Source organism: Aphelocoma coerulescens, chromosome 5 (assembly GCF_041296385.1).
Source record: "Aphelocoma coerulescens isolate FSJ_1873_10779 chromosome 5, UR_Acoe_1.0, whole genome shotgun sequence".
In the NCBI taxonomy this organism is placed as follows: Eukaryota; Metazoa; Chordata; class Aves; order Passeriformes; family Corvidae; genus Aphelocoma; species Aphelocoma coerulescens.
This window is the reverse complement of record NC_091019.1, coordinates 32,006,413-32,028,605: the sequence shown is the minus strand read 5'-3', so window position 1 is coordinate 32,028,605 and position 22,193 is coordinate 32,006,413. Positions and strand designations below refer to the sequence as shown.

The following is a 22,193-nucleotide window of genomic DNA, read 5'->3' as shown; positions in this document are numbered from 1 at the left end:
ACAAATAGGAAACTTTTAAGTCTCCTTTCCAACAATTCCCTTTTTCCCAGTCCATGTGGTCATCCAGCAGATCTGTTCCCTACTGCTTCAGTTCTGATTCTGTAGATGATCAGAACTTAGATAACTTCCATAGAATTCAAATGGTTATAAATACCTCAAAGGTAGATGAGCTACTAAGCAATAAAGGTATGACAAGAAATTCTTCTTGAAATGGGATATTCCACCACTATGAAATTGAGGACATCCAGTTTTTTTGTAATAGTGGTCTGTAACCAAGGACAGGACATACAAACCAGCCAGGCACTGGCATGCCCTAATGGGATAATTTAAAAGCATTACATTAAAGCTTCTTTTCATGCAATTCTGCTTGTTGGAAAACAATTTCACATTAGTTAAATGGTGTTTCATTGGTCTTTTGCAAAGGACACTCCTGCTGAGGAGGAAAGACACCCTACTGCCAGGAGGAAGAAGAGCAATGGTTATGTTCTTCTTTGACTTTTGGATGGGCAGTTGGATTACTAAAATAACATGCACTTTCTGTGGATTGGTTGTTTCATGTTCTCAAACACGCAGTCTTAAAATTAGAGTATTTTTAATTATCATAGTTACAAACCAAGTCAAATTCTCCATAGCTTAGCCAATTTTGTTGGACTGGGCTGATGAGCAGAACTATGCTTGAAAGGAACCACCACAAGGTATTTTTGGACAAAATACAAATAACTCAGGCTTTTCCTGGCTTCCAAATCCATACGAAAAGTTTTTTTATGTGCAGTCAGAACAGAGGATGTGCATTGTGTTGGAATTAAATTTTTAGAGCTTATTAGTCCTCTCAGTGTATCTATCCAATACCTCCAGGTAGGAGAGCTCCTATTATGCAATGGTGGCTTTTGTAACCTTTATTTCCTCCTCTCCATTGCCATAATTCTGTTGTTCTGTAGTCTGACAGCCACTATTCCAGCCATTCCAGCAGCAATACACTCTCCAGCAATGCCTCCAGTGCTCACAGCGATGAGAAATGGTATGACAGTGGGGAGCGCACGGAATCGGATCTGAACAGCTACAACTACCTTCAAGGGACTTCAGCTGATAGTGGCATAGACACAACTTCCTACGGACCCAGCCATGGCAGCACTGCCTCCCTGGGAGCGGCGACATCTCCCCGGACAGGGCTGACCAAGGAGAAGGTGGCACCACTGTGGCACAGCTCCAGTGAAGTGGTCTCCATTGCAGACAGGACATTAGAAAAGGACAGCCACATGGACCGGAAAGCTGAATCTTCTCTCAGCCTGGATATTCACAGCAAGAGTCAGCCAGCCTCCAACCCTCTCACAAGGGAGAACAGTGCTTACAGTCTAAGTGATGCTGTCTCACATACAAGGTAATTCTCACCTCTTGTATGATTGGCCCCCCCACACTCATTTTCCATTCTCACTCCCTAACCTATCAAAAGTGAGAAGTGAATGTTGAAGAGAGGGTGTTCTACTTATGTTAATCAATGTTTTGAAAAATTTCACTGTGCAGAATGCTTGAAAATTAAGACCACCTTTAGTCTTCACATCTGCTCCTGCTTATAGTATTAAAAGTTTTTAAGAGCATATTCTGTACTAAACTGCTGCTCCTAAACTATCCATAAGACAGACATGTCTGATGTATTTATGGGGAATATCTTGCAACAACTGCAGTTCATGTGTGGATCAGAAAGGAGATCAGTCCATGTTACTAATGAACAGTTTGATATGGGGTTCATTTTTAGTCTTGCAAGTACCCATTTCAGATGTTTTGCATTTTTACCCCTGGTCTCTGTTTAGAAATCTGCTCGCAGTTGGTATGATCAATACTGAGAGCAAGTTGCTTGGGAGTGCTAGCATGTAGATCTTAGTCTCATTCTGCTGCAGGCTTGTGGGTATGACACATTACAGTCACCTTCCCTCTCCCCTCAGTTTTGCCACCTGTAAAATCGGCAATATCAAGTACGTGTGTAATGTGCTTGAACACCTCAAATGGAAGATACCCACTTTACAAGTCAATCAGTGCTGCTAGAAGCAGAAAATATTTTAGACCATTTTCCTAACCCATTTTCCAAGAAGTATTCAGTGTACTTTTGAAAAATATTCCTACTCTGTCATACTAGCAACAAGAAAAAAAACATAGGTCTTTCAGGGAAAGATGTGGGATCATCATAGTTTGTTGGCCTTGTGGAGCCTGACTGTTGAGTTTTTATTCTTAAGGCACGTCTGTTTTGAGAGTGTAGCTAAAATACCTGCAGACTGAAAGTCCAAAGCAATTTCTGATAATTGTCTCAAACAAAGCTACTGTGCAAGACAAGATGTTTATGAGAACAGTTTGCTAACTCCTCATACAGTAGGTGTAAATAAGGAGTTGTCATAGAGACTGCAGTGGTCTCCATGTACTTCATTATGGTGATTCTGACTTAAGTAATCCATTAATGGTGGTCCCACTCTGGCTTACTGCATCTCTTCATTGGCCATTTTTGTCACCAAAGCTCACACTCAGTTGATAGAAATCCCCCCCGGGTGTTTGAGACTGGTGTGTTTCCAGTAGCTGTGCATGCATGAAGGACTTGAGCAAGTCTGGAGAAAATATTCTGCAGAGGGACTTACTTAGACTCCTGGCATATTAGCATATTACCCTTTCTTGAAGATAAAAAGTCTATGTAATGGTTGTCTACATTGTTACACCTTTTATTTTAAGATGTTTATGTGCATTTTTTAACAGAGTAGAATTTACCGTGTGTCCTGCAGTACTTGTCTGAATGTAACTGGCAGTGAAATTAAATGTTGAGATTCTTACACAAAATGCTGATTGCAATAAAGTCAGCAGCATTTTCATCTGGAAGGATTTTTTCTGAAGAGACTTAAAGAATCCTGGAAAATGTATGTAACTCTTGGAAGCTTTATTGTGAAGCCTAATGGAATGGCATCTTTGTACATCTGAGGTTCTGGTTTCTCCTTTGAGCACCAAATAGGGTTAGTTCAGTAGAAAAAGTGAGAAAATTTTGTAGAAAGCAACACTTAGCAGGGCAGGCACACCCTGACAGCTCTCATTTTCCATGGATATACTTTGCAACTTGACTGCAAACTGAAGTCTAGGTTGTTGTCTCATTATTTATTGTATTATAACATTGTGTCTCCAGTTGGCTTGGATTAATCGGTACAATGTTTCTCTGATGGTATGGAATTACTCTCTCCTTGTAATTTTGGGGCTGTCACTGAAATTTCCAGATAAAGGTTTCCTGGCCTTTATTCGGGAGAAAACAGTTGAGGTTTCTTTTTGCCAAGTTTCATTTAAAACTCAGATGTTAATAATGCAACTCTTCACAACAAGGAGTAGTAGCAGTTTATAGAACACATGGGGCGTGATACTTGAGAAATGCAGCAATACTTGCACATACATCATTTCTTGTGGTGGATTAAAACCAGACTTACTCATGTTCCTTCTTTATTATTTCTTATTTTTGAGGACCAGAGCATCTGTTTGATGCCTCACAATAAAACAAAGGCATAGTCTGGGATAAAATGCTTTGGTTTTGTTTCCTGTGGCATCTTCAGTTGGTGGTTGCACACTGAACAGCAGTAGAACCCTGGGTCGTCCAGCTGTTTGCTCCCAACTCTCTCATTGCTTCCTCTGTGGAGGTACAACAGCTTGGAACTGGAGGCTGGTTAAACTGGCATTTCCAAAAGACAAGCACAGATTACGGAGATTATTATGAGGATGCCTGCTTCAAGGAGGTGAAGGAGGGGAGACAAAAGAAAGGTTCTGAACAGGCTACTTTTCATGAGAGATGAACAGCTTAATTGGTGTGTTTCTCTATCAGTTTCGAAATTGCTATCCTTTATTGCTTCTCACTTTTTTATCTTTTGCCTGTAGATGCCATAATGTCTGTAATGTCTTTAAAGTTGGGTTTCTGAGCAAGAAGAAAAGGAATATGGCCCTAAAAAGATCTCTGTGACAAAAGAAAAGAAAGTAACTACAAATTAGAGTGTTTGTGTCTGTAGAAGACAAGAGTGATAATTACTGCTCAGATCATTTAATGGTGCATAAAAGAACTTGTACCTGAGAACTGGTGGCAAAATGTAAATTATAGTGATTAACTTTTACAGCAGAGCTTCTGGCTGGGTTTTATTTTTCTTTTCCACCCCCATTCCCTAAGTCCTTCCTGATGATTGTGCAGATTTCTCATAGCATCCCAGGAGAACTGCATTATGTAGGCCAGTAATTATACAGAATCATTATAGCTGAATGTCATTAAATGAAGCAGTATGTGCTGATGGCATGAATTCCTTACAAAAAAATTAAATCAAACTTTCATTTCTACCTAAGCTATACAGTTTCTCATCATCTTCTTACCAAAATTAAAAGGCTAGTTTTGACTATTTGTAATCAAGTACGTTTTTCATTACTTCTGATAATTTTAAGATTATTATTTATTGCAGAGTGGTTTTATGAATGGCTCATATGCAATTTTTGCAGACAGTCTTGTAGTATTTGAATGTTTTCATAATTCAGTCCTTGGTGTCTCAATAATTGAGGTGGGAGATAGGGGACCAATAGTGACTGTCTCTGTGTCCTGAGAAAGAGGACTGAATCTCTTCCAGATAAAACTAAGCTGGTCTAGGTATCTGTTACAGTATGATGAATTCTCTGCATGCTTCCTGGTGTCAAATGTTCTAATAACATTTCATCACTACCATAGTGCTCCAGCTCTGATTTAGTTTTCCTAGAGTTTATCCAAAGCGTTTTGCTCTCCAAATACGCTCTCAGTGAACAAGTGTGTCTCTTTGCCTGTCAGTATCGTGTTGGCCTGCCTGTGTGCACTGGTAGGGTGAAAAGCTTGAGTCGTAGTCACGGTTCTGTGTGTAGTCCCGAAGCAGAATATCCTCCCAAAAATACTCTATTGTAAAAACCACAGCTCAAAATATGCAATGTACCTTAAAGAAAACCTTACTTAAAACTGTATGCTAATTTCACTTGCATTTAACAGGCCACTCTTGGCATCTATTATATGATGCATATTATAATAAATATTCAAGTAATAATACTTAAAATGCACAATGTGTATTTATAGCATCTTATGCAATAAATATTATATATCCATATGCATCTTATATAAATTTTATGTCAAGCATAATTAATATCAGTTCTTACTGTTTCCCCAGTAACATTGAAGATCAGCACCATTAGCCTGTCTAGGAGCTGTTACTGGTTTTAATTAACAAACTGTTTTCTCACAATTAATGCTTCCTTGAGCAATACCTAATGGGTTAAAGAATTCTAAATGTGGCCAGAGATTCCTTTCTCCTTTTTCCCTACACTGAAGCAAAAAGACTTTTCTACTTCTTGAGTGGGTTTAGAAGGGGTAAAAATGGCAGTTTATGCTGTGGTAGTGATACCTCACAGATGGGCTGGTGTAGGAGATTTTTTTCTGTATTGGAAGAGACAAAGGGGGAATGAAGAAAAATTTACTGCCTATTCCCCTAGCTCCTTATCTTCTCTGCTTTCTTGCTATAAATTATGCTTACTTGTATCTGTTACAAATATGAAGGTTGTGCTGTGCGGCGCCAAATATATGGGATGGCTGGACAGGAAAATTATCTTCCTGTATTTTCTCAATCTGCTGTCTTTTGTATAGGCCTTTCAAATGTACAAACGCAGGGAAGGAAGAAATATAATTCTATAATACAAAATCTGTATTACTGTAATTGGATTTGTGTGCATGTGGAGAGGTTCATCTTGCCCCTGATGTGATGCCCCTGGGCTTGCAGCAGACAGTAGAAGGCTACAGTCCACCCAAGCTCTTCATCAAACTCACAGCACTTGGCTGCTGGGAATCTTGGTGTTTAAATTGAGCCACATGAAAATGAAACATATTTCAGGGTGATTCTCTAGACTCCCATCTGTTTTCACTGAAGAGAGAGAAGAAACTCCAAAGCATTAATTCTCCCTGCATATCTGAGATACCTAATTTAAGACAAGCAGAATCACCTCCTTAGGATATATCTTCATTGACTACAGCAGGAGCCAGACGAGTGGCATAGATTAGGTAACTGACTGCTTGAGACTAAATGTAGGTGGTATTGTTTTCCCAGGTGGCAACACAAATTTAACCTTAAACTCTTCGCTCTGTTTCAGTAAAAGGGATAGATGTGAAAATGCATTGTTTTATTAAGTTATGAAAAGATTGGTGAAGAATTTTCTGCTAAACTAAGGAAGATTATTCAGTGACTTTATTTAGCCTTCCAGCTAATTTTTATTTCTCAGTCAGAAACTGTTCTTTACTGTGGGGCCATCTGTTTCAAGTTCCTTCACTGCAGTGTTGGATACAGGGATGAAAATGTGGATAAGTTGTGTAGAGAGCTGGTAGAAAACTGGTCTCCAGATATATAATGCTATTTCAGCATTAAAGCTAGATGTAACATTTTCCTGTTATTGTGCTTATAAATGACTGACCTTTTAAGGTTGTTATAGTAAATATTGTCTAAGGCCTAGCACTCCTGAGGGGAAGCAAGTTCCATCAGATTTTAATATCAGCATAACTAAAGAGTATCTTCCATCTAAAGCCCCTCTCCTTCTCCCATCAATAAGCTGCAGTTGGTCATCCCAGCTCCATTTTCTGTCTAGACGAATGATGATATCTGTTAGACACCTTCTCTAACTTCTCAATCTAAGTTTTTGGTTTTTTCCTTTAGAAATGCTACATAACTGGATTTCAGGTGAAATTTAGAAAGCCCTATTTTCAAAGCTGTATGGGTTTCTTCTTTAGTTTGTTGCGGGGTCTTACAGAGATGTTTCTTGTTGCTTAAGTTCCTTCAAAATATGTTTTCTTTAAAAGGCAGGAATTCCAACAAGAGTTTGGACTTCAGTTCTTTTTTGCTAATTCAACTAAAATCTCATGTATTACTTTTAAGCTGCCTAATGACAATGAACCCTAGATTTTCCATTTTGTGAAGGGTGGTTATATCGCATCCTTAGAGGTTGCTTGCAAAATTTTTCTGTTACTATGTGAGATATTTTTAATGAAACATTGGTGGAAGGCCCTCAAGAAGAGCAAACTGGTTTTGCTACTCTATCCGCTGTTGATAAGAGTAACATATTCTGCCTAGAGTTCTGCTTAAAAACCAGTTAAACAAGACCCATCTATGCACATTTGAGGCAATTTTTGTCTTTCTTATGTTCTTCTCCTAGTACCATGAGCTCACGACACTCTGCCAGCCCTGTTGTTTTCACCAGTGCCAGAAGCTCACCTAAGGAAGAGCTTCATTCTGCCACTTCTCCCCAGCTCGCACCTTCTTTCTCCTCCTCCTCTTCCTCCTCATCTGGTCCTAGGACATTCTACCCTCGCCAGGGTGCTACTAGCAAGTATCTGATCGGATGGAAAAAGCCAGAGGGGACAATAAACTCAGTGGGGTTTATGGATTCAAGAAAGTAAGACTGTTTTTTTGTTCTCTTGTTTGATCATTTGCTGTAATTGTAAAAGAAACATTTTGATCTTTGACAGTTCTCTGTAGAGAAGAGCTCAAGACTATTTAATACAATGCTTCATTTTCTGTAGAACTTAATCTCTAGTCTTCTGGAGTAGGGTTTAAATATTTGATAGTTGGCTAATCTCATTCCCTGTTAACTTGTAAAAGTTGGGGGTTTTATCATTTCTAGAAAGCTCTATGGATTTCAGTCCTATTAAAGCTTATCTTTTCTCGGGACTTCTTAAAGGTGACTCAAAATGCTATTTGAGCAAATATTAAAAATCCTCTTATTGTAGAGCCTGAGTTTTACTTAAACCTTTCATCCGTGTAGTAGTACCATGCATGCCATGCATTAACTCTGGCATTCCACGCTGCCTTGTTAAGATTGCTGCCAGTATCCAGTCTAACTGTCTTAAAGCTTAAAGCAAGTCAAGATAGCTCAGCATTACAATGTTCAAGCATCTCTTTTGGAAGAGAAATTGAGAAAACAACTTACTAGTGAAAATATTGTTAAGTATGACTCAAAAAGCAAGTAGTTCAGAAAGCCTATTTCAAAGTAATTTATTCAAACCTTTTTGACTGTTACTGAGTCAGGCACAGTATCCCTAGATGATACCAATAACTGGCTGTCAGAAGGAAATGGTGAAACTTTGTGATAACTACATTTTAAAAAGCCAGTTGAAATATTAAAGAAACTTGGTGATACGCTGCTTTTGGGCTTTCTGAAGACATATTTTTTTAGCTTTGTACAGAATGCACGTTATTTTAATGGATTCGGTCCATTATTGGGAAAATGTATTACATTAACCTTTGATATATTTTAATGTATTGCTAGTTGATGTTTTTAAACAAGCTTAGTGCTTCCACAGGCATCCACTAAGGTGAGTCTTTGCTGTAGTAGTGAAACTTCTCCCATCCTCTGTGCCCTCTACTTAGTTTTTTTCTTTTAAAAACTTGAGGGTGCTATAATTCTTGTTTCATTCATGCCTCCTGCCCCAGGGCTTTGAGACCTGAATGTGTCTGTTCCATTTCATTTAAGACGTCACCAGAGTGATGGCAATGAAATGGCCCACCCTCGGCTGCGGGCATCGGCAAGAGACCTGCGAGCATCCCCAAAACGAGCATCCAAATCCACTGTCGAAGAAGAGCTGAAGAAATTGATAGATCTTGATAGCCCAACGCCTGAATCCCAGAAGAATTTTAAGGTATGTTAAAGAGAGAGAGACAGATAGAATCTTTTCTATTCTCACCCATAACAGGAAAATAAAATGCGAGGCATTCCCTGAATTCTCATCATGGACAGGAAATAATCTGTTTGTAACTGATTGCCGGAGAAATACAATTGGTGAAAAGTTTCATTATTACAGTCTCTGCAGTATTATTACAACTTTGTTTGCAGGTTTAAAGAGACTAATATGCCAAATGGCGAAGAACATTTAGTACTGCTGGGTTATGGAAAATCCTGTACCGTTGTCTTACATATTTTAACTGTTCTTCTCTGCTTGCACCGCTAGACAGTGACATACTAACAGTATTGAAACTCCCTGCAAAAAGCACATTTTTATACCTCACTAATCCTGTTAAGTAAAATGATCCCTAAACTTAAACATATATTTTTGCAGAATAGTTAGAAACATTTCCTGATGTGTTTCGAAATACACTGAATAACATGTAAGTGCATATATTAATTTTTAGAATCCTTAATTTGGAAGAGAATGTCTTGATTTCTAGTCTCCATGTAAAGCCAGTGCTTGTCATCCAGGGCCCAAATTGTTTCCACAGCAACCATGCAGAAGAGAGAGCTGTAACTTCTTTTTTTGCTAGTAAAAACCTGAAGTGGCTTATTAAAGCTTGTAAGTGTGGGTTCCATACACAGATTATTTAAGATGTTGCTTTGAAGGCCAGAGATAAGAAAACCTTGTCATTGGCAAGATACCTTTTTCTTAGGTTTGTGGTAGTTCTGCTGGGGATTGGGACATGGGTGATACAAACACCTCCTGTTGGTTGTTTAGAGCAAGAGAATTCCAAGATATCTTCCTAGGTTTGCTGTTTTTCTGCTTTGGGGTTAGTGAATCAGTTCTTACCCTGGTCTTTATTTCCTTGTTGCACTTTTGATAAATTTCAGCAACAATGTTCTGTCACACCAATAAATTGTATCTTTTCCATTTTAAAAGTAACTTAATTTTGCCCGCTGTGTGACTTAGAGTTCATCTTAGAGAAGAAGTCTTACAACACAAAATTTTTGACACTTTAAAAGGAAAAAAAAAAGAAAAATAATGATAATGGCCTGCATTAGTTCACTGCACCAAAAATCCTCCTCCGTTCTGTCTGTTGCCTGACAAAGGCTTTGTTTGCCAGTAGAATTTGTTCTAGGCTGTGATTTTGTGTGTCTTGTGCATCTTTGTATTATCTTCCCAGCCTTTCTTATCTCTTTACCTACTATTTGGGCACTGTATCTTCTCAGACAAGTTAACTTTTTCTTTTTCTCTTTCCCCTGCTCTGGTACCAGAACTTTTCATTAGCAAAAAAAAAAAAAAAAAAAGCAGTTCATTCTTCCATATGCTTTAGTAACAACCATGTACCAGAAGTTGTAATTTCTGTAGTGTTAATGGTATATGCAGGTTCATAGTGTGATGGGCAAGTCCTGAAGGAGGCAACACAGAGGGGAGGATTTGATAATAGAAAATTGGCATGAGAAATAGAAAGTTGGCTTCTTTATTTCCTTATCTTCTGATGATAGCTGGGCTTTGGAAGTAATCTTAGTAATTCTGATTCTTAATCATAAAACAAACATGTCCAGCAATGTTCTCATATTAAAATTTGTAAGAGGTGAGGGGATTGGCAGGTTGTCTTCCTGTGTACAGTACCAACAGTCACTCTTCCATGCTCTTCTCCCACGTTGTAGTGTGGGATTTTGATCACAGAAATAGAATATTGTCTGTTTAAACATGTTTTTTCTTCTCTCTGAGAAGAGAGGACTATTTTTATGTGCAAATATGCAACTCTGTTTTTAATTGCTCCTTTTGGAAAACCCATTTTCTCCTTTTTTTGGTTTAAACTCTCTTACGGAGCAAATGAGGCTCTGTAAAAATTTCTCCATGAAAGCCTTTGGACCAAATTTCAACCAAACTGTAAAGAAATGTTATGCCTTAAAGATAGCTATGTTGCTACAGGTTTCATGAAAATCAGAGTCTCTACTGGTGGGAATGGTCATGATAGCAGCTCTCTGGCACTAGCCTAGAGTGTAACTCCAGGCTACCCCAGCATTGCCTTCTCCTTTGTGGAGCATGGAGGAAGCTGGGATGATTGTGGGGGTAGGACACAAGTTCTCCCTATTCATGAGACCATTTACTTACTTTTGATGCAAATACTTCTGAAGACCCACAGCAGTAGTGAGTGTTCGGAGTAGTTCAGTAATAGGAGACTTCTAATTAGTTGGCATTTGCTGGTGCCCTGCCTGCAGGAAGGCAGCCTCCCCCAGGCAATGGGAAAACTCTGGTTTGTGTAGCATTCAGGCTCTTTCTGTATCCATTTCTCTGCTACACTGTCAGCTCTGGAGTCAGCAAGGGCTGCCTGGGATTTCCACTTCAGGAGAAATTTGAAGGGTGTTTAGAAGTTAGAACATGAGATAGGCAAAAAAAGAGCTATATATATATATGTTACCTAGTTACAATCTCCTTAAAAGCCAATTTCTTTAGTTCTTTCTGCTGTCCACTCTGAAAAAATGCTATGTTAATACTCAGTTTCTTATTTAAAAAAAGGTTTTAAAAGTTATTTCAAAAGCGTCTTTTTTGATGATTTTTTTCTCATTTCTTTTTATTTGTGTTTATAAATGTATAGTCACACACTCTGTCCTGTCAGTCTCCCTTTCCCAGCACTCCTACCACAAGGCGTGCCTTGCAAAGGACTTTGTCAGATGAGAGTATTTACAGTGGTCAAAGGGACCACTTCTTCACCTCACGGGCCTCACTCTTGGACCAAGCCATGCCAAATGATGTACTATTCACCAGCACCTACCCTTCTCTCCCAAAATCGCTGCCATTACGGAGACCATCCTATACTTTGGGAATGAAATCACTACATGGTAAGTGTATTTCCCATTTTTCGACTTTGTGAGGAATCCTTTTTGAATCATCTAGGGGGAAAACGTTTGTTACAGCAATTAGTAGTTCCATCTTGGTTTTGCTCAAATTAGGAGAGTCTAGTCATGTGACTGAAAACATAATTTTTTTTTTTTTTTCCTCACTTCAGTGAGTGCAAAATGGCATGATTGGTCCTGCATTTGCCTTGTGGAGGGAGCACAGAAATTTGCCTCATTGGCTGCAAGTTTCTGCCATTTCTTCCGAGAGTCACCTAGATCAGTTGGACCAATGGACAAATAATGTATGCCTGGTTATTCACCAGAGAGAACTTCAGGTGTCAGTCCCTTTAGTGTGGGATTATACGAATATAGGATTAGGAAAATAATGATACAAAAGTGGATAAATGCTAGTGGACATTTGGATACACAGCTACACCAGATACAGCTTTTATTGCACCAGTTGTTTTTAGATTCATTTCCTTACCCTGTCTATTTTACAGCAATTGAATTACTTATTTTAGTCACACAGCTAACTGGAAAAAGTTATTTGTAAAGTGCTGTCAAGAAGACACTTAGCTTTTCCCCATTAGTTTACTGAAAAGTCTCAGTATGATTATTTGATGGGTTGTGTGTTGCTGCATGTGAATGTCTCAGTTAGTGAGAAAGGGAATTTTCACAGGTTCCCACCGTACTTTATAACTGAGTTTGTTTTCCAGAGATAGAAGTAGATCTCAGGGTAGGATTGTGCAATATTTTCTGAAGTACATGTCTACACTGATTTATTCATGTTGTAGTATGTTTCAAGAGGAAAATGCAAGGCTATCAATAGATTTAACTCACTATAGTGGGCCCTAAGCACAGTCTGTATTTAGCTACACTGGCTACATTTGACTGTGAAGGCTGATCAAGAAATCTATTTTAAATTCTTTTCATCTGACTGTGATCACCAGGCATCAGTTTTCAGTGTTGAACCTGACGTTTTCATGAGCTGTTGTGTCTGTATAACGTATTTCTTGCATAAGAGGAAACGGAGCTCACTTCATTTCTATTTTTTATATGTACTAAAATAACTTTGCAGACTTGGATGTACTTGTAACTGGATGGAGGATTTGGCTTCTGAGGGCTTGGGGTCAGAAGATTAGTGATGCCATCTGAGTACAAGTGGAAAGCGGCACGTGGTCTCTTTTCATTGAAATGCCTGTATTTTCCGAAAAGAAAACTACTAAAACCTTCTTTTGCTGTCATGTTCTCTTCCACACCAAACTGATAACTCCTCCTAGCACCTAGCCTTTCTACCTTTGTCAACAAATCAAGATTTTCCATTTTCTTCAAAATGTAGGGCCTGCATGATTAAAAGGACCAGCTATTTGAGTGGCACACAAATTGTCTTCCCACATAAACTTTGCTGAGGAAAGGATTAAGTAAGCTAGATATTGAATAGCACAAGTATTTGTTGGCTTCCAGTTATTCAAAATTCTTTAAATTCAAAGATTCCAGAGTACATCCATTTTTTTTAAAGAGGGAAAATGGTGAGATAAAAATGCTCATATTTACTCATCTGCCTTAACAATCCAACTCACATTTTTAAAACAGGTAGCTTTTCAAATAGTTAGGTTTTAATATAATTCTATGTATCTTTTCACTAATTGGAAATATTTTCATGTTAACAACTTGCAAAATAACTCTTTCGAGAGCTAAGACATGAATCCTCAGTGTTAATATTGAGCCGAAATTACATTTACAAAAAGTAAATATGCACAGACACACGCACCAAAAAAAAAAAAAAAAATCAAGATTTCTGAGCAAAGAAGTGAATGCAGTGTAGCTTTTCTGGTCACTATTCCCCAGGCAGCAATATGATTGAGCTGAAGTTCTTACAAAGTTATTTTAGTTATTGAAGTTATATAGTTTAACTAGACTATCCAGAAAAAAAAAAAAAGAGGGGAAATAAACAACACAACTCACGGCATTTTGGGATTATATCCTGCCTGTCACACTGTCTTTCTGTTCTCTCTGATCCAAGCAAATTCTTCACTATAATCTTCTCAGCAGCCTCCTCCCAGGTGCCCGTTCCATCTTCTCACCCCTACATCTCTCTGTTCTAATACTACCTACAAGGTTTTCAAAACTTTTTGTTACATCCTGACAGAGGGCATGAGAAAGGAAGTTGTTGCTGCATCTGAGCTCATACATGTGACCAAGCATTGCCCATTTTTTGATTGTCCAGCCAGTAAACTGAAATAAAGTAGATAATTCTTGTTTGACAGTTTGGTCTTGTCCTAGTTAGTGATAAAAATCTAAGTGTTTCACTTTTGTTGTTTTAATCTGCACAAAAATGACAAGGATTTTGTATCCTGCTTTCAAGCTTGACAATGTTTTTTTTTCCATAGTGAGCCATGCACCAGCTTACAGGTGGGTGTGGCTATTTTTTAGTAAAGATCTGAAGGTTTCACTAAACTGCTGAGAGATGTGCAATGCTCTGAAAGTAATACTAAGGCTTTTCTTGTTCTCATTTGTCTTGGTAGATTTAAGTCGGCTCCCATTGGTTTACAAGGTTGTAAAGAGAAAGGAAAAAAAACCCCATGGTTTTGTTGCTTTGTTTTGGGTTTTTTTACAGAAACAAATAGGTTCCAGGGCTTGTACATGCCCCAGCAAGAGGCAGAGCCCTCTGAAGTATCTTTAGCTTGTGCAGAGGCAGGAATTGTTGGGTAGAAGAGTATTGCTCCCAGCTCCAGTGCTGAGGAGTCAGAGCTTGACTTTCGAAGTGCTCAGCTGCAAAGATTCAGGCAGGTTAGAAAGGAGCCGAATGTCCTGGTTTTAGAGCACTGCTTTGTAAAGGGCTGTATCTGGTCAACTGCAGTTGATCAAACATTCTTCTGAATTTTGGTTCCAAAAGTGCTGTGCCAAAAAAGTTAAGAATAGGGTATGCAACAGTATTAAGAAAGGAATTTTGGGGTATTTTTATGGAGTTTGTAATCTATTCTGCATCGCTCCAGGAGAGTTTTCTGCCTCAGACAGCTCCCTCACAGATATCCAGGAGCAAAGACGGCAGCCCATGCCAGACCCTGGTCTTATGCCATTGCCTGATTCTGCCTCTGATCTGGACTGGTCAAACTTGGTAGATGCTGCCAAAGCTTTTGAAGGTAAGTTTTCAGAATATAACACTTAGGAAGCTGGTCTTTGTGCAGGTTTCATTAAGGACTGTGGGGTTTGTGGTTGTTTGGATTTATTTTAATCCTGATGTTTGTTTCTGTTGTTCTTAATTCTCTACTTTAGTCTGACTCTTAAGCTTATTTAAAATACCAAGTTAAGTGTTAAGAGCCTGAAACTTTGTATGTAATACTTCGATACCATTTCTTCATACTGGAATTCCTCAGTGCTGTGGTTTGGCCAAATCTTTGTGAAACTGGTCACTTCTCATTTCATGTAAAGCAGTTGAAGATATCACAGCTGGTGTAGGAAAGGCATCCAGCACAGAAGTGCAAAAATAAAGTTATATAGTAGGGAAAAAGCACACTAATGATTGGTTACTGCACTAGCAAGAAGTATGCATAGTGCAGCTGAAGTTTGCTACCAAGATAATTTGGAAAATAGGCCTTGTTGGTATATACTTTTTCATTGCCTTCTTGCCTCTGCATACCCCGAAGACATAGATTTGCATGTAAGTGTTGTTTCATCCTATGGTATTTTCCATCTCCATGACACTTAGTAAACTGAAGAGAACTGTAAACTGCCTAGATACATTTGAACTTAAAATTAAATGCAGTTTAGACAAAAGAGAGTTTACATTACTAGAATCCAATGGAAAGGTCTTCTAGGTGTGTTAAAGAGAAGTTCCTATTCCTGATATCTGTATATATGCTGTCCCACCTTCATGGAAGTGTTTTTTCACTGATCCTGAATCTTTTAGACCTTACTCAGCATGGTTGGAGAAGGCTGTGAAGTAACTTGATTTCTTGGCCGTTCTCTGGTAGTAACCTTACATATCATTAAGACAGTGCATGTCTCTGTGGGTGTTCAAGAGGTTCTTGTGTCCTCTGCTCTGTTGCCACAGGAGTTGTAGAAGCAGCTTGGCTCATGTCTCTGCTGTGCAGTCTTGGGGAAGAGTATTCAAAGTAAGCCATGGTCCTCAAGAGGAGATGAATTTGTAGTGATGGTTTTTTCATCACCACATATGGGTGAAAGTCAGGTTTTAACACGTTTCCCTGTGGTTGGCAGTTTGTCTTTAAAGGATCCCCTGGTTTTTGGTGAGATTTATTTGACTGTCCTCATTAACCTGAATCCCTCACTTGGTAAGCCCCAGACTGACTTGTGTTTCTCTTTAGAAGTGTGAACACAGTCACTGTGGTCAAGATAACAAACTGACGGCTCAGATGAAGAAAAGCTGGAGTAATGTGTTAGCTGGCAGCTTCATCTCACTGCTATAAAAATACATTCAAATTTGACTTGGAGAAGGATCTCAATATAATTCCATTAGTCTTTGGTTGCCTGGTCTCAGTATAATCCCAGTCTCTAATCTCTGACAGGTGGCATTAGGGATTGACCCATACCAAGGAGCCTAAATTCTGATTTGTGATCCTGAACACCTCTTCTACACCACTAATTGGTGTCCTCAGCACAAGCACCTGAAGTTACAAATAGCAGTATCTGTACCAGCTGAAAGAAAAACTGCCTGGATCTCTGAGCTATACCAACCTCTAGTATAAAAATTTGCCAAACAGAAAAAACCAATGCTCTTCTGCTTCCAGTGAGAGCCCAGCAGCTGCTAAGGTTAATTTATTAAGCTAAAAGTCTTTATATTTCTGTTTGTGCTAGGAGACTCCTGAGGTAGGAGCAGTCAGTGGTTTACAGTCACAGCACACGTGACAGTGATATAGAGATGTGTAAGAACGTTTGAACAGTTACAGGACAAGAGATACACAAGGCAGGAAAGAGGTTTCATGTTTCAGTCTGGAAACATTTTATAAGGCATAAGGAAAAAATTTCAGGTTCTGAAAAGTGACATTGGTCAAATTGTGCACAGTGAGCTTTTCTTTCCTCAAGATAAAGGCATTCTTTATAGAGTGAAGGAAACTAAATAAAGTTGCTAAGTTATTGGGTGGTATCATGCAGTCATACCCAGGATGATCTGCACAGTGCTGCTTGTGCCAGAGCCGGTACTTCTTGAATCCAGTAGACTGGAAAACCTGGTGCAAAGACTTGCACTGGCAGTTTGCATCTGTCAAGGGGACATTGGTATGTCATATCATCACTTTATCTTGCTTGAAACAGACTGAAATTGCTGAGATCCTGCAGCATAGCTATTGTGCTGTGCATGAACAAATAATCATTACTGCTGCCATTTTTTTTCTCTGTGTGGTTGCCTTCTCAGTTCAGCGAGCTTCATTCTTTGCTGCTGCTGATGAAAATCACAGACCTGTGAGCGCTGCTTCCAGTAGTGATCAGGCTGAGGACCAGCTTACTGCACAGATAAAGCCTTATACAGGGTAAGTAAATGCACCGGATGTGCAGGCTTTCCCAGCTACAAACCAAAGCAAAGAGTAGGGATATCTTTATCTGGAAGCCATCTCCAGTCTTCATGCAAGAACTCTTCACAAGATCTCATGAAGATGAAATTAGGAGGTGAAAAGAAAAGAATTTCAAGTCCAGTTGAACCTTTTTCTAGGTTTTTCTTGTCTGAGATGTTCATGAACCTGTCCAAAACAACGGTAATTCAAGGCACATACAATAAGTTCCAAGTAGAAAGAAGTCAAGTGATGGGATGACCCCAATTAATCATGAGTTAAATTTGTTCTTTTGTTTAATGTGCTGCACGTGTTCCATGTACTCTTTATTATGTTCATTTTGTGAATTCTTGGTGTATCCAAATGCATACTTCATAAAGCCACTTGGTATAGACAAAGCTGTTAGCTACCCCATGTGAAGACAGTAAATCATATTAATACCTATTCTTGTTTTCTGCTTTCAACAGTAAAGAATCTCCTCCAACTCTCGCCTCTAAAGTGGACCAACTGGAAGGTTTGCTGAAGATGCTGCAAGAAGATTTAAGGAAGGTAAGCATTTCATCTACAGAAGGATTTGTAAGACATGTATTTAGTGCTTGGTGATGCTAATAACTGTGTAAGCCTGCTTTGCCATGCCTGAGCCTGTGACAGTCTCATCCTTGTATGAGAGACATTTCTTTGCTACTTTTCTCAGGCTTCTAATTATGCACGGCTGGGATGGGGTGTCTGAATTTGTAGGCGTTTGATTCCTCTGCTTTAATTAGGAAGGTGATTCACAGTACCTCCACTCCTAATGCAGGTGACACTGCAAAAGGCTTGAAGTTAGTCCATATAAATGTATCCTGCTGCTGAAAAGTTGACAGTGTTATCTAAACATGTAATTTCTGCTGTGGAAACTTCCCGTATTGTTTTAATGCCTACTTGGTCCAAGAAGGATCTGCTGCAGTGAGATGAAGTCTCTTAGCTGGGAAAGTGGTTTACAGGAAGATTCCCTGCCTTTTGCTTAGTTAACCATCAGGACTTGTACGTTCAGAACAGGTCATGTCCAATTTTATTGGACCACGTGGGTAGCCAGCTTCTATATTAGAACCTAATACAGAGAAATCCCGTTCATGCAAGCAAAACATGAGGAAGGAGATGTCACTAATGTCCCTTGGATATAAACCCATGTGTTACTGCACATAAAATCCTTAAAAAGAATGAGACTTATGCTCTCAAGAGATTCTCACTGCTCTAGATAGATAGGAAGCATGACCTAAAATGTCCACTAAGATCTGTATTTTTCCTTATGCCTAAGGAAAAAGAGGACAAGGCCAGCCTTCAGGCTGAAGTGCAACATTTGCGGGAAGACAACTTGAGGTTACAGGAGGAATCCCAGAATGCAACCGAAAAGCTGAAGAAATTCACCGAATGGGTTTTCAACACAATTGATATGAACTGAGAGCGGTGTATGGGGAAGGAAACTATCTGTTATGAATATTATTACTGGGACTTAAGCTTTAATGCCACCTTAATTATGACATGTGAAAGTATAGTCAGAGCAATTCCCTGTTCTTCATCCTCCAATAACCCTTTTTTGCATCTCTGCGCGCACTCAGAACAATTGCAGATCAACAATCAATGTCTGCCTTTTGTAGAAAAAACAAAGTAAATAATTTTAAAAAGGTAAAATAAAAGTTTAACTGCTAAAATGTGAATGTCTATTTTTTGCACATTGTCTCTTTATCTGTTATGTACAAAATTATTTGGAGGCCAGGATCAGGCTTGCTGTTCCATCTGCCTCTGTTTCCATTAATTCCTTTCTCTCTGTTTCAGGTAATCTGCTTTTCCTTGCAGCTTTGGCAAATATTATGACATCTAGAAAATTAGAAAGAAATGTTTACTTTACTGCTCTTCTAACATTGTTTTCTGAAGTATGCCACAGACAAGGGGATGTAATGCAATGTTTTAGATGTCTCCTTAGCAATTTGCGCTTGATTACTAGTGCTACCTTCCCATACATTGCAGAGAGCGCGTGTCCATAGTGTATGGTACAGTACAACCAGCACCACAGCTTAGAGAGAGACTAGAGAGGTGAGCCATGGGTGAGGCATATTATCACACATCTACGGCATTAGCATTTCTGGTGGCCTTTGTTTCCTGTGGAAACAGTGGCTGCAAGTACCTTTACAAACAGCAAAACTAGGCATGCTGCAATTCATACCCACATCAGGCAGGCTGAGACATAAGCGATCCAGCAACAGTGCTCAGTTAAGTACAGCCCCCTTCCCTTCCATGGGAGTCTGTTGCTTGCATATGTGCAGGAGACTTAAGCTGAAGTTGTAAAGAGATTAAGATTTTTTTTTTTTTCCCCTGAAATGTCTCCATGAAAAACCACGAACCGTCACTGTGTACCTGCCCTCCCATTCTGTTTCTCTGGTTTTCTCAAATCACAGCAGGTTTGAGAAAAGTTTATTCAAGTTGTGTTTTATTGCATGAGAGATCTTATAAATCCTTTACTATGGAAGATAGAGGAATATGTAAAGGGGAATTAGAGAAGTGTATTTTTCAAAGCACTGGGACAGGATTGGAGCTCTGAAATCCCCAGTCCCCAGTGAAACTGTCTAGCACGAGATTTCCCAAACTGCTTCATGCCAGCAAAGTTAATTTCTTGTTCTTTGAAGGAACAGCTAACTTGCCACAACATGTTACCTCTACAGAAAATACCTTTTAGGTGTCAAAATACAACTTTTAAGCACTGCAGTCTGCTCAGTCATTGAACTGTGCAGTGTGCTGAGAAATCTTTTCTACTCCCTTCTGAGGATATAGTTACTACCTTAGTAAATATTGCCTTCCATAAAGTGCAGTGTATTTGGGGGTTAATTTCGAGAGCATCCTCTCACTCCCCTTTATCACATTCTCAAATACACAGATTAAAATCACGGGCACAGTCCTGTCACAGACTTCCATGCTCTCTTCAAATCCCTTTTTCACGCTCTTTAATCTTGCTGCACACAAGTACACACTACACTTCAACCTCAAACTTCATTTGTGATGCTAATCCCCATGGAGTTCTTCTCTAATGTTTTGTCATGGAAATGGATCTCTTTGGAACTATTTCTGGAGTGCTTTTGTAAAGGTTTAGAATGTCTTGGGTTTTTTAATGACTTGTATGAAGGAGATTTATATAATGCCTGATATTATTTGTAAATGGGAAATATTGCTAACATCTCTGAGCATCCCGAAGTCTTGCTTTTATTCTCTTTTATTTTTGTTTGGTTTTATTTTATTTCAAAAAATATTTTGGGACTTGGGGCAGACTATTTATTAGAGTTTTGCAACAGAGTTCTTCTTGTATGATGCCACTGAAGGCTACTTGTAAAATTCTGACAATAAAACTCATTTTAAAGGTTCTTCTAAACCATTTTTTGATTTTGTTGGATTTGTTAAGACTTTCCAGAGTGTCCATTTCTTCCTGCTTTCTTCTTGTACCACTTTTCTTAGTGCTTATTTGTACACAAGTTCCATTCTCTGTTAGATTCCTAATCTTTATCACTTTGAAGGCCGTTACTTGGTATGTAAAAACACTTCATCCCTTGACTTTCTACTTTTATTATTGGACAAATGTGTCTTCTTCCCCCATTTACAAGGGTTTGCTGCCTTTAACAGTTACTCTGGGCTTTCACCAGTGATGTAAAGGAGAGGCAGTGGTTTTTTATAATTTATCAGTGTTTCTGAACTTACTTGGACTGAAGCTAATTTAGGTGAAAACCAAACTGTCCTGGCTCATCTGCCCAAGGACACACAGAGCTTTCAGCATCCCAGAGCCAAACCTGTGAGCATGCAACATCAGGTTTTAGGTTTGGGAGGGTGGGGCAGATAATCCATTTGTTTTGTTTTCCAGATCTCCATCTTTCACTTGGGAGATGACCTTGGAAGTGTTTTGAACAGATGTTTTTTTTGGCCCACTGGATCAGCATTCCGCACAGCTTAAAAATGTGGAACTAGGTCAGTCTGCGGGAAAGTGTCTTCCAGTTCACTGAATAAATCCCTACAAGGCATGTGGGGAAAGCAGATTCATCTCTTTCTAGCAGTGAAGTTACCAGACCAAGAGAGCTCTGAAGCAGCAAGAGCAAATAGAAACATCTGATGAAAAATTGAGGTTGAATCTTGGAAAGAAAACTAGCTGTCTTACCATTTGTAATTGGATCCTGGTAATTGAGTTGAAGGAGAAAGTTTCCTTTAGGTCAAGGAGTTGCCCTGTCCACATTCATAATGAATTCATGCTAGAGGTTCCCACGCTCCACCACACACAGCACTAGGTCAGCCTAGACCAGGGCAGGATCCAACTTGCAGGCATCTCCTTGCAGCCAGAGCAGTGACTGGCCTCAGCAGAAGGTGAAGGTGGGTGGCTGTGGGAGCAGTGTGGGTAATAGGGGCCACCTTCCTGTTTCACCCATTTCTCCCACAGAATAATGTTTTATGTTGCTGGAAACAATTTTGTATTCCTTGTCTACATTCCAGTGTAAAGGTGCTGTTTCCCTGTGGCAGTTTTTTGGATAGCTGGATGTGGCTGGTACAGCAGCAGCAATCTGCCTTCTCTCAAAATCCCCAATCAGGATGTGGAGGTATCACCACAGAGGGGCTGCAGCTTGCATGATGGATAATACCCTTCTCAGAAGTGGTGCTGGGCTGGGTAACAGAGGGTGGTAACTGGGTGTGGTAAGGGGTGAGCTGTGAGGCACACAGTAGCAGAGATTGTGGGGAGAGGCTGGTGGGAAGGGGACTGGGGGAGCTTGTTGTTATGGTGTTAAGGGAGAGGAGATGGGATGAAATGCAACACATTCAGGTTTTACTCACCTGAAAGCGTGGTTACTGCAGGATAGCCTCTTGTTTCTGTGGGAGATTGTATTCCAATTCAGTGAACAAGTATTGTGAGAGCTTTTTCCCTAGATTTTCCTATTGAGGGAAAGGTCCCCATAAACCAGGCACAGCCTGGGAGGATTGACTGGTCTGCTTTTAAAACCTTTGTGTAATACTTCTCTCATCTCTTAGTGTCTTCCTTTGGGCTGACAGCTAACAAATCCTCTTTTAAAGCAGTCGGTTCTCTCCTGGCAGACAGTTCAACATTAGTCCTGTATGTGAGCA

At 39.4% G+C, this 22,193-nt stretch overlaps 1 protein-coding gene across 6 annotated transcripts in view; it reads left to right on the top strand.

The window, feature by feature from the left end:
• The window catches only part of SIPA1L1 (signal induced proliferation associated 1 like 1), a 208,819-nt gene extending 188,361 nt beyond the window's left edge, over nt 1–20,458 (top strand). For 5 of the 6 annotated variants that reach the window (XM_069017525.1, XM_069017526.1, XM_069017528.1 and 2 more), the window contains 8 exons: nt 939–1,378; nt 7,204–7,443; nt 8,521–8,686; nt 11,322–11,565; nt 14,559–14,705; nt 16,934–17,048; nt 17,534–17,615; nt 18,364–20,458. In XM_069017525.1, coding sequence (XP_068873626.1) covers nt 939–1,378; nt 7,204–7,443; nt 8,521–8,686; nt 11,322–11,565; nt 14,559–14,705; nt 16,934–17,048; nt 17,534–17,615; nt 18,364–18,507 — 1,578 coding nt within the window. In that variant the 3' untranslated portion in view covers nt 18,508–20,458. The remainder of the gene's footprint in view (nt 1–938; nt 1,379–7,203; nt 7,444–8,520; nt 8,687–11,321; nt 11,566–14,558; nt 14,706–16,933; nt 17,049–17,533; nt 17,616–18,363) is intronic. The other variant, XM_069017529.1, reaches the window with a different exon arrangement.
• The last annotated feature ends 1,735 nt before the right edge of the window (nt 20,459–22,193 follow it).